This window comes from Condylura cristata, unplaced genomic scaffold (genome assembly GCF_000260355.1).
Source record: "Condylura cristata isolate star-nosed mole 26May11 unplaced genomic scaffold, ConCri1.0 scaffold00003, whole genome shotgun sequence".
NCBI classification, from domain to species: domain Eukaryota; kingdom Metazoa; phylum Chordata; class Mammalia; order Eulipotyphla; family Talpidae; genus Condylura; species Condylura cristata.
In genome coordinates this window covers 32130291-32142729 of record NW_004567104.1, presented here as the reverse complement: position 1 = coordinate 32142729, position 12439 = coordinate 32130291, and the positions used below count along the sequence as shown (strand labels likewise).

The window sequence follows — 12439 nt, the reverse complement described above, 5'->3', positions numbered from 1 at the left end:
GACAAAATAACATGTGACGGTTAAATTTCAAAACAGTGTAGAATAGGTTCAAGTGAAAACCAAATAAAGGACACTGAAGAAAGGTAGCAACCAAAAGTATAAAAATAAGATAAACAAATACAAGGAATAGAAAGTGGTTGAAAGAAAAGAGGCAAAGGAATTCCAATACATATATATTTGGAACCCCTAAAAAGAGAAAAACAAAGTAACTCTTATCCAGTAAGACTTCCTAGAAATAAAAGAAGGCCTAAATCTACATATTGAAAGGGCCTATTAAGTTTTTGTGGAGACTGCCCTGCAATGGTAAACTCCCAGGCACATTCTAGTAAATCTATAAGAATTTTATTACAAAGAGAACATCCTCAATGGAGTCACAGCAAGATGATAGAATTACTTCAGGTTCATTCCCTTACAGAAATATCCATTTGAACAACTGTCCACATGCAAAAGTACCTTCACAAGAGTTAAGGATTCCAGGTGAAAGATTATAGTATCTAGGTGAAACACAGAAACAAAAACATATTCATTGAAAAAGAGTAGGAAGCACAGATGCATGTTGCTTGTGTCACACCAACCATGGGCAGTACACAGAGATATCCTCCCATACTCTGTGTAGGGGAAACACAGTAAACACCAAACTTCATCCCCAGCACCAGGATCAGGCCTGTGGCTTCATGGTCTAGGATGAACAAAGAAGATCTCAAGCATTGGGTCAGCACCCAATGACCCAGGTTCCAGAACCACACCACTGCTAGGTTAGGCCTCATGAACACAAACTCCAGATTAGCCTCCAGAGGTCCAGGACCCAGGCTCTAGGTGATAAAAATGCTAAGTATGTCCTTGTAAGATCAGTTTCCAGGACAAGCACCAAGCCCACCTCTGTAATCTCAGGACCCAAAAACCGAGCCCCATAGACCAAAAATTCAGAACTGCCATAGTCCTAGTAGACTCAGGCACCACGCCTAAATACACTGACTGAAATACTTGGTCAGTCTGCCTACTAGCAAGCTCATTTGTAGACCACATTAACAGCTTACCCAGATTTTCTGGCCAGATTGACTGGTTAAAGTCTTTCCTTGCCAAAGTCAGTCTGTAGAGATAAAAGAGATGCCCACTTCTTTAAGCTGCAGACAAAGATAATAGAAGACTTCAACTTCCTACTTTCAAAATGAGTATTATCATCCTTATAGATCATCAATAAGAGAACAGCAGATCTGAACACTACAGACCAAATGGACCTGATATACATATAAAACATCCAGTCCAACAACAGCAAAGATATATTCTTTTCAAATGCACGTGGATCATTCCCCAAGACTGATCACAAGTTTAATATAAATAAATCTCAAAAATTTGGAAGACTACAGTCATCATAACTATCTTTTCTAACCACACTCCATAAAACTAGAAACCAACAGAATAAAATTGGAAAACGAGACATAAAAAAAGAAAATATATATATATATATATACATATCAAGACAAATGAAAATGGAAACACAACATACCAAAAAATGATGTAGCAAAGTACTTTAAGAGGGATAATTATGACAATAATGCTAACATTACGAATATCTCCAACTACTTCATGCCTCACAGAACTAGAAAAAGAAAACAAATTAAAGCCAGACTAGGAAGAGAATAGTAAATGACATAGAGCACTATTTATAAGTAAATGGTAATGAACCATCAAGCCATGCAAAGACATGGATAAATTTTTTTTTAAAGATTTATTTATGCATATAAGAACTGGGGTACAGGCTAGAGGTGTAGGGGGTGAGAGGATTCACCAGAGGCAGCTGGGTAGCAGAACAGGCAGATTGAGGAAGTACACTGCTGAGGGGAACAGCGGGCAGGTCAGGAGAGGTCTGCCATGCCATGTGGGTCACCTTCCTGTCTGGGGATAGAACTCATGCTGCAGTGGCTTCAGAGAGCTTCATAGCACTGTGCTTTAACCTGTTGGGCCACTGGGGAAAGACCAACATGGATAAATTTTACATGAATATTGCTAACTGAAAAGTAGTGAGGTAGTGAGGTAGGAACTGTTACATATATATATATATTTTTTTTTTTTTTAATAGTGGAAAGATGTTCACTATGAATGAAGGAAAAAAACCCTGTTAGGAAAACTGTACAGAAATACAAAGTAAGGCCCTCCCTGGTGGTACAGCGGGTTAAAACACAGCACTAAGAAGCTAAAGCCACTTCAGCATTGAGTTTGATCCCTGCCCCGGAGGTGACCCACATGGTGTGACAGACCTCTCCTGACTGCCCGCTGCTCCCCTCAGCAGTGTGCTTCCTTGATCCGCCTATTCTGCTCCCGACTCTTGTCTCTGGTGAAACTGCTCACTGCCCCTGCAACTTTGGCCTGTATCCCAGTTCTGTAGGCATAAATAAATAAATCTTTTAAAAAAAGAAAGAAAGAAAGAAAGAAATACCACATACCACTTCATACAAATATTTATAAGTGGTCTTGTTCTCTTTATCAATACATTATTTAAACTTTCAACTCCTACTACAGAATCATAAATCAAATAATTATTTTACTAAAAGGTAACTCAAGTTCCCACCGTTGGGTTAAATGGAATTTATGTAATTCAGTAACTAGAGTACTTGGAGTATTCCTCCAACTTCTTTGGAGTACGCTTGCTTTTGAAGCTAAGACCATCAATGATAGGCTTTTTGCTTCAATCTGCCACAAGCCATCTTACTAGAGAACATCTCAAATATTTTCTTTCCCTCCAAAATTAATTTGCTTAATTATAATTTTTAAAGTATCTTGTGCCTTTTAATTAAGAAATATTTGTAGATAATCTCCTTTAGGCTAAATGCAGAAAGCCCAAGTTTTTTTTACCTCAAGTATTAATGATCAGAAAGTGATAGAAAAGCACCCATTTCTTTCTACTCTGCTTCACTTGCTCACCCTTCAGTTTCAGCTATGGACTCATGACTGTCATTATTAACAGTCCTCCCACAGGCTGTAATTTATGAGAGAAAATTCTAATACAAGGGTGCCACCTACTGATAATCATGGGTAAATGTACGTTATAGAATGTGTTTCTGTGGGTGTTTCATCACAATTTTGCTTTCTAATTTGGTTTTCAAAATACATGGAGAGGAAAAAAATATACTAAAACTACTGGACTTAAAACAAGTTTCCTACTGCACATACATGTGTTTAAACATACAGAATATACTCTTATACCACTATTCAGATAATCAACATTTACCTCTGTCAGTTAGTTTCGTGGATTTTCAGAACATACAACTGTAAGGCATATTAGCCTAATCTAATTCCTGGTTTTTCAAATGTGAAACTAAGGTCCCAAATGAAACTAATGCTTGACTTATCCACTATTAGTATACCCAGTAGGGATGGTTTCCCTTATCTTTGGTTCCTGATGGGCTGGACCTCAAGGTAAGTATTATAGACAAAATATTTTAAATATCTCAATAATAAGTGTTCGTGCAAAACAAACTCCTAGTTGTTCCTGCAAAGACAGCAAAAGGAAAAATCTATGATCTAAGTTCTCTTCATAATTTTCCCTTCTGAACTCCAACTGGGCTCAGAAACCCTCCAGGATTACCTCTTGTCCAGTGATTATCAATGGAAGCGCTGTTCTAGCTTCCTGAGTGCCTGCAAAGCGTGGGCTGTGATGAGCTCGGGGAGGTCACCTATTCTCCCTGATCGGGCACTCTGGAGTCCTAGTGAGGGCGCTTTATTTCTCCTTTCCCTTCATCTCATACAAGCAGGGAACAACTAACAGAGCTAGGTGTTCCGGGCAAAGGAAATTGTTCATATGAAATTCTGGAGATGTGAAAAAACGCAGTTTATTTAGAAAATGAGGGCTGAGGCTATGGGCATCAGGACATCAGATGAAGAGTGCTGAAACAATCCTTCCTCCTCTCGTCTGTCTGGACTGGAGGAGGCAAAATTTGATCAGGAGGCAACACCGTGAGCCAAGAATCAAGGCAGAGGGATACTTGTTAGGCTGGAGTGAAGGGCTTGACAGGTTTGGGAAAGGTTATGATTTGAACATGGTCACAGAATCTTGATACAGAGCTCTGATGTCAAGACTCCAGAAAATGACTCTCCTGACTAAATGACCAAGGCCGACTGCAGGAGAGGAAGGGTGAAAACAGGTGAGCAAATCGGAGGAAAAAACACCTTCCCTCCAGGAAGCTTTCTTCCAGAGATCTCTGCTGCTAAACATGAAAACATTCTAAAACAAATTTTGGAAAATTTCACCAGCATTTGCAAAGATGATGACCAAATGTTCACTGACCTCCCACAAGGTGCCACGTGCTAGGACACAGGTAGGAATCAATATGAAAGAATTCTCAACACTGCTGTCAAAAAGAACCCAGTTACACGGTGGGGGTGTAGACCGGACCTGCTTGTATAGAGAAGTACGGAGTTTCCTAAAAATGGATTTACTATATGAGCCGGAATTTCCACTCAAGAGGTATCTATCCAAAGAACAGAAAATACGAATTTGAAAGGAAATCTGCACCCCTATGTTGACAGCAGCGCTATTTGCAATGCCAAGATACGGAATCAACCTAAATGTCCAACGACAGATGTGTAGATCAAGAAGGTGTGGTGTATACACACAATGGCACACTACCCAGCCATCAAAAAGACAAACTCATGCCGTTTGCCAGAACATGGATGGAACTGGAAGAGGTTATTCTGAGCAAAGTAAGCCAGAAGAAGAAAGATAAATACCAGATGGTTTTGCTTATATGTGGAATCTAGAGAAACCAAACAAAGGATCAGACAAAGACAAACTGTAAGACTGACCCTTGCAAGCAGACCTGAGATCTGAGACATTCAGAAGGGGAGGGGGAAGGGGGGGTAAGGTAGAGAACAGGGTGGAAGGAGTGCGTGGTGGAGGGACGATAGGCATTTTGGTGGCATGAAAATCATGGTGACTACAACTGAGGGAGGATAGGCTATACTGTGAAAAAATAAATAAGGGTGGTTTTAAAAAGTAAAAAAATAATTTTCATAAAAAAACACTCAGAAGTGTTGGTGGAGGGAAACAAGTGTAGTGCTAGAGCACAATACAGTAGGAAAGTGTAACAACAGAGTGAGGTGCAGGGCATCACAGAAAAGTGAGGAAAGGTACTGACTTAATCTATTCCTTGGGAAGTGGGGAAGTCTACTGAAGAATCGAGAGGACTTCAGTTGAAAGGAGTGGGGTCCTTATTACAGACAGAGCACCAAGTCTGGGCACAGAACTGAAGTGAGAAAAATGCACAGTTCATGCAGAGACCCACAGGAATGGGAAAGGGAGAACAGGGGAGGTGGACAGAGTCCAAATCATGAAGAAGTTTAAACTAGTCAATATTTTTTGGAAGATTGATTTACTTATGCATACAAGGAATAGGGTGTAGACCAGAGGTGCAGCGGGTGAGAGGGGGGATGGGATGAGAGGATTCACCACAGAGTGGGGAGCAGTGGGCAAGACAGGAGAGGTCCAATGTGCCCTGTGGGTCAGCTCCCTGGCTGGGGCTCAAACTCAGGCTGCAGTGGCTGCAGACAGCTTCACAGTGCTGAGACTTAACCCCTGTGTCACCAGGCAGGGCCGAGTGAAAAGTTTTAAGCAGGGATGTGATATGCTCCAGTGATGGACCCTTTAACTACATCTCTTCAGAACTGTGTGAGGCATGAATTTGGAATCACACAGCCATAGGTTCAATTCTAAGTCCATGGGCTTATTAATTGGGTATATTCTGGAAAGACATAAAACCTATTAAGCCTCAGTGCTATCAACTATAAAATGGAATGGAAATGAGATAATGAATGTAAAGCACCAGATCACAATAAATATTTAAAAAATGGTAGCTCTTATGGTTGTCATAGCCCAGATGTTCAGGAGACCCAGCAGTCAGTAAGAGACAAATAGAGGCCCCCTGAACAGGGATGAAAAAACAAAGCAATCTGAAATACTCAGCAAACAGGACTGTTAAAACCTGATGACCACCTGGCTATGGGAGTTCAGGTAAAGGAAGAGGCACCGTGGATGGGCTCCATATCTAGGCTGAGGGAGTGAATAGCCAGTGGCTGATAGTTTCCTTGACAAAGAGAATATTGGAAGCAGAGCAAGTTTAGGCACCTGACCTGATTGTGGGGACTTCCCCCACACGCACACCATTCCCAAAAATACAGGAGACAGCACAATTTTGGGAGTTTGAGTCATACTGAGCAGGAGGTATGCCTCCAGGAGTGGATATTCAGAAGACCAGTGGAAGAGCTGAGTCTGGGGTACAGGTACGACTTGAAATTAGAAAAGTGGGTGTCTTATACCCACTTAAGTATCTCGGATTGTGAGAAGAGAATGCCACAGACGGCATGTTCAGTCAAAAGAACAACACTATTGCTGATTTTAGACCAGGGGGCAATTTTAGCAGAACAAGGGGGACAGGAGCCTGACTTCTGGGTTAAGGTATAAATGAGAACAGGGAAGTAGAAAGTCTATAACAAATCTGACAAAAGGGATGGAGAAGAATTATATAGCAGTATGGAGTGAATAGAGAGTCAAAGGTTAGTTTTAAGATTAAAAAAAAAATTATTTATTTATATGTGCGTAGAAGAACCAGAGCACAGGCCAGAGGTGCGGGGAACAAGGGATTCAGCAAAGACAGAATGGAGAGCAGAACAAGCAGATTTTACTGAAAACCACTGCTAGGGGGAGCAATGAGTGAGACAAGAGAGGTCTGCTGTGCCATATGTGGGTCAGCTCCATGGCTGGGGATCAAACTCAGGCTGAAGCGATGATAGTACTGAGACTTAACCCCTAGGCCACCAGGGAGGCCCCACAGGATTTGGAAAACTAAGCATTTAGTGAATTGAAATGGATAAAACAGATAAAAAGGGTGATGATCTAGAAGAGCAAATTACTAACAGAACAAGGTCTAGAACAAATGAGGACTTTTAAAGTATCCATAGCTAGAACAAAGGTTCTTGCACCTGTCAACACACCATCAGGACACAAGGCCACCAGGATGCTAGTCCTGGAGTACCTCAGACAGGTTCTTGATGCTAGTCCTGGAGTACCTCAGACGGGTTGCCTGAGCCGGAGCTGTGCCTTACACCTCAACTTCCACTTCCCAGTGCTCACCTTGATCCTGCCTGCTAGGTATCCGATAATGTTCTTAGTATAAATGAATAAATATACTTGTCAGAAACTTGATTTCTAAATGTAGAAATTTTATAAAAAAAAACATGAGAATATATTCCAGGACCAATAAGGAAAATTTTGGTGTTAAAATACAGTGAAATGTTAATGAAAATTGTAATACATATGCTTAGAAAACATATGTGTCTAAATCTTCCCTTTGAAGGCAAACTGAAGTTAGGAGAATGGGAAGAATGAATGCACAGGGTCTGACCATGTGGAGAAGACCTGAAGTGATCCCACCACACTCTCTGACCCAATGTATCCCCAATCTACAAGTTTATGCTTAAAATTTATTTAACCATTTCAGTAGGTGATGGCTCAGAAAGGAATGTGAGAGAGATTAAACACTAGCCAAAACCATATCACCATAAAATGAAATCAGACAAAATGGCTATGTCTGTGTGACCTGTGCCAGGTTCCTTAACCCACTCCGGTAACAGTAGAAGCCCCAACCCCCATTCAAATCTATTGCTTGAAGGTCTAAAGCAGTGTTTCTCGACCTTTTGGGTAACTAATGAGCTATTTATCCTATCCAACAATTCCCACCATAATAGACACAGGGATTCTGCAAATCACGTGAGAAACCCTTGATTGTAGCTCTCCCTTCTGCTAGTCAATGGCCGAGGCGCAACTCTTTACCACGAGCCTCGGAGGGAGGAGAGCCTGCAGTGTGGCCACCTGGGTGTAATGAACTCTTCCCCAGTGCCAAGCACAGGACCATGAATACCGCAAGTGCCCCCTTAATTTATAAATAAAGTTGATTAGGGCCATAATGGTTCAGATGCATGTTTCTCAAGCTTTTAGACCTTCAGAGCCCCTGAATGAGTGTCAGTTTCAAATCCTCTCTTTGAAGAGACAAGTCCGGATGCGCAGCAACCACTGTCGGGGTCTGTCAACTCTCCAAAGTGGGCTTATATTTAGTTGGAGGGGTACAGTCCACCCAGGCTATGCCACACTTTCAGAGTAGGATCTGATGTCCACCCACCCTCAAAGGAAACATGACAGCAGCTTTTAGTAGAAATGCCTTAAATCTGTATAACCCTTTCAAGTTATTCTTTTCCAATCCCTCTCATATGTATATATTTATATATATAATTTTCATCTCAGCGGTTGTTAATACATGCAGAATTCCCATTTTAAAGATTAAGGAAAGTGAGTGTAACACTTAAATGATCTATAGATCTTATAGAGGGCTTTCTATAGACCAGTACTAGGACCCCACATCACATTTTTATAAGTATGCCAATGTTTATTTGTTATGCTTATAATGAAGCAGGAGAGGTCTTTCAATCGACAGAACAGAAGAGCTGTGAGCTGTGTTTAATATTGAATAATAATATCTAAATAAACACCTATGATATTAGTCATGCAAATTTAAGAAATTTTATATATGATTATAGCTTAATTTTTCAATACTCAGTAACAATCAAATTAGCTTATCATTTATGACTTAAAGCACAAACAGAAGCCACTGTATACAGCAGGGGAGGGGAAAATTCCGTACTTACCTATTGCACAATGCAAAATCTAAAGGGAAAAGGGGGAAAAAGAGAATTAGCAAATATCAATAACATGATGGTTTCATTTCATATAAATAAGTCTTTCAGTAAGCATAGAGCAATGGCTGCCAGTAGAAAATCAAAAATTCTATTTTTAAATTTGGCTATAGGTTATTTAACAAAATGCAAAGTTTTGTTTTGTTGTTTTTTTTTTTGGTCACTTTCAGTTTGTGTATTTGTGGAAGACTTCCTAAGCAGTAAATCTCACCAAGTAGGCAATCGGAGCTCAAGGACCACAGTTGCAACACATACCTGTGTCCCACATTCTACAGAACTGTCATTCTGTAGCATCAGGTCCAAAGAGCTTTGATGAACAGTAGGACATACAGGCTAGGATTGCCACTTTCTTTTTGTGTGATAGTACAATAGTTTTAGTCTTATTAGACCCAATCTTCTCTTTTTAATCACCTATTTTTATAACTCCTCCTTCCCTATCCTGAAATGAAATTCATATATACAAAATTTTCAAAACAAAACAAAAAAGAAGAAACAAAAAGAAATTAATTTTTTTTTTACAAAGCTATGTATTTCAGGACCCTCCCTGGTGGCGCAGCAGGTTAAAGCACAACACTAAGAAGCTAAAGCCACTTCCGCATGAGTTCAATCCCCGCCTGCCCAGGAGGTGACCACATGGCACGGCAGACCTCTCCTGACCCGCCCGCTGCTCCCCTCAGCAGTGTACTTCATGGATCTGCCTGTTCTGTTCCCTACTCTGTCTCTGGTGAATCTTCTCACCCTCCACATCTCTGGCCTGTACCCCAGTTCTGTATGAATAAATAAATAAATCTTAAAAAAAAAAAGCTATGTATTTCAGTGTATGTTTGTGGACATAATGACAAAATGAAGCAGCCATATACATACCAACTTGTAAGTTTGGATATAAAATATCATAAATCACTTGGGATAACTGTGGAAAATAAAACAGATGTGCAGACCAGTATTAGGATTTTAAAAAATAGTACTAAAACTTAGTGGAAAATAGGGAGGTAATTTTAACTGAAGTTGGAATAATATCTAAGGTAAGTAAGTCAAAATACAGAAAACAAGGAAATACAATATAATCTCAAATGAGTTATGTCTTATTTATTCTAACTATGGTGTCAAAATAACCCTTAGTTATATAATAGGTAAGGGGGGAAAAAAAACTATTACAAAAAAAAAAACCTTATCCTTCTGCCCTGAAACGATATTGTCATAGATAATGAATGTAAACCTTAGAGACCATCTTACTTGAATGGTCTGACAAGGAATGGAAATGGATCAGACAAGAAAAAAATTAATACAAGAAGCAATGAAGCAGTTGTGTAAAGGATGGAGGACAGTTTTAGGATAAAACTGAAGAACTATCTTGAGCCCCCAAAAGGGGCAATAACATGAAAGTATTAAAATAATGCATATTAACAAAATCCATGGAGACACCTGTATTTCGCATGTTTCTACTAACTTAGTAATTAAAATCTGAACAGGAATCTCAATTCTCCTGTTACATATTTTCAATCAGTCTCATTGTTTTTGCAATAACATCGCACTGAAATTCTTTTCAACTAAATATGCAAGCTGGAAATGTTGTAATACAGGACAGAATGTGCAGAAGGAACAAATTATTCAATAAATTTGAGACTATCTTCATTCCACTTAGCTTTCCTCTTCATACACATTGTAGTAGACAGAATTTTCAAGATGTTTTCCCAAGATTTCTGTTCTTTGGTTATCCAACCAAATACTAATTTAGGGACTGTAATGTGGGGATCTGCAAATGCAGGTAAAGCCCAAGTCATCTGATCTTAAGGTGCAGAAGTTGTAAGGGTAGCCTGCTCCCTTTCAAGTTTTTTGTACTCATGCCAGAAGGGGAAGTCAGAGGTAAAGAAAAGGGTACAAAAATGTTCTTCCAAGGACTAAATACCAATCTCTTGGAACTAAGAGTGACCTCTACGTGACAATAAGAAAATGGGACTTCAAGCCTCTAAGTGTAAGACACTGAAATGTGCTCACAAGCTGAAAGAGCTTAGAAGCAGACTCTTCCCCTGACCCTAGATAAGACCCAGTGTGTCTGACATCCTTGTTTCAGTCTTGTAGAGTTGGTGCAGTGAACTCAGCCAAACACATGCCTGACTTAGAAAGCTGTGAGCTAATATATGAGTACTGCTGCACTCTGCTGTTTGTTTTGTTATGCAGTAAACAGTAAACTAGCAATCTTCTAGATTAGTAAGCTTTTTGTTTAATGTCTCATGGACATTTTTAGTATGTACTACCAAGCTATTAATTTGTATCTGTCGGCAGGTTAGCCTACGAAGACATCCAAAAGTCAGGAGGGATGCAGGATCAGTCTTCCCTGAGCAGCACTGCCTCAAACTTCACAGCCATAAAGTCAGTATCACTCCCTGTCACTGTGGCAATCACAACATCCTCACAACTTTCTAGAGTGCGTACTAGGGAGTGTACTGCTGATGAGATCCACTGAGAATCACTGGACTGAACAAGCATCTTCACTAGAAAACATTTACAGGACAAGTCCTATTAAAAAATCGTCCTTGATGGGAAACCCACGGGGATTACAATTGAGATGGGAAAAAAAAATGTACAAAATGATGTAAAATAAACTTTTGTAAAATAAAAAAAAATCATCCTTGAAAATGTATTGAAAACTTCTCTCTCCTGAACTCTTGCCATATACAAGTACCAGCAATAATTTTGAAATTTAACATCATTGTTAACAGTTAACTTCATTTTCCACAATAGGCTATTTAGAAACAACCTTTTTTAGAGAAAGTATCTAAGGTTTGCACTAAGAAAGATTTGTATTTGTAAGTTACCAAATTTGTCATCTTTTTTTTTTTAGATTGATTTATTTATTCATACAGAACTGAGGTACAGGCCAGAGATGTGGAGGGTAAGAGGATTCACCAGAGACAGAGTGGGGAGCAGAACAGGCAGATCAACGAAGTACACTGCTGAGGGGAACAGCGGGCAGGCAGGAGAGGTCTGCCACGCCATATGGATCTCCTCTGGGGCAGGTGGGGATCGAACCCATGCAGAAGTGGCTTAAGCTTCTTAGTGCTGTGCTTTAACCCGCTGCGCCACCAGGGAGGGCCTATCTTTTGAAAAATGTTCAGCATCACTTGTAACAAGGGAGATGCAAACTAAACCCACAATGAGATACCACCTCACCCCAGTGAGAATGGCACATCTTCAAACAACTAGCAACAACAAATGTTAGCAAGGATGTGGAGAGAAAGGAACTTTCTTTCACTGCTGGTGGGAATGCAAACTAGTACAACCACTATGGAAAACTGTTTGGAGGTTCCTCAAACTGCTAAACATGGAGTTTCCATAAGACCCAGCAATCCCATTCCTAGGTATCTACCAAGGGACACAAAACACTGATTCAAAAAGACACCTGCACCTCATGTTTATTGCTGCTCTATTTACAATAGGAAAGACATGGAATCAGCCCAAATGCCCAGAAGTAGATAACTGGATTAAAAAGATGTGGTATATATACACAATGGAATATTATTCAGCAACCAAAAAAGATAAACTCATGCCTTTTGCAGCAACAAGGATGGAGTTGGGAAGGATCATGCTTAGTGAAATAAACCAGAAAGAAAAGGAAAAATACCAGATGGTTTCACTCATAGCAGGAGCATAAAGGACCAGGGTAAAAAATAATAATGAGCAACTATATACCAGACAT

General features: G+C 39.9%; 1 protein-coding gene across 1 annotated transcript in view; it reads right to left on the bottom strand.

Moving 5' to 3' along the window:
• Window positions 1–12439, bottom strand: part of HACD2 (3-hydroxyacyl-CoA dehydratase 2) — a 76305-nt gene that overhangs the window by 50645 nt on the left and 13221 nt on the right. Inside the window, exon 3 of the mRNA XM_004675156.2 lies at window positions 8695–8713. Coding sequence (XP_004675213.1) covers window positions 8695–8713 — 19 coding nt within the window. The remainder of the gene's footprint in view (window positions 1–8694; window positions 8714–12439) is intronic.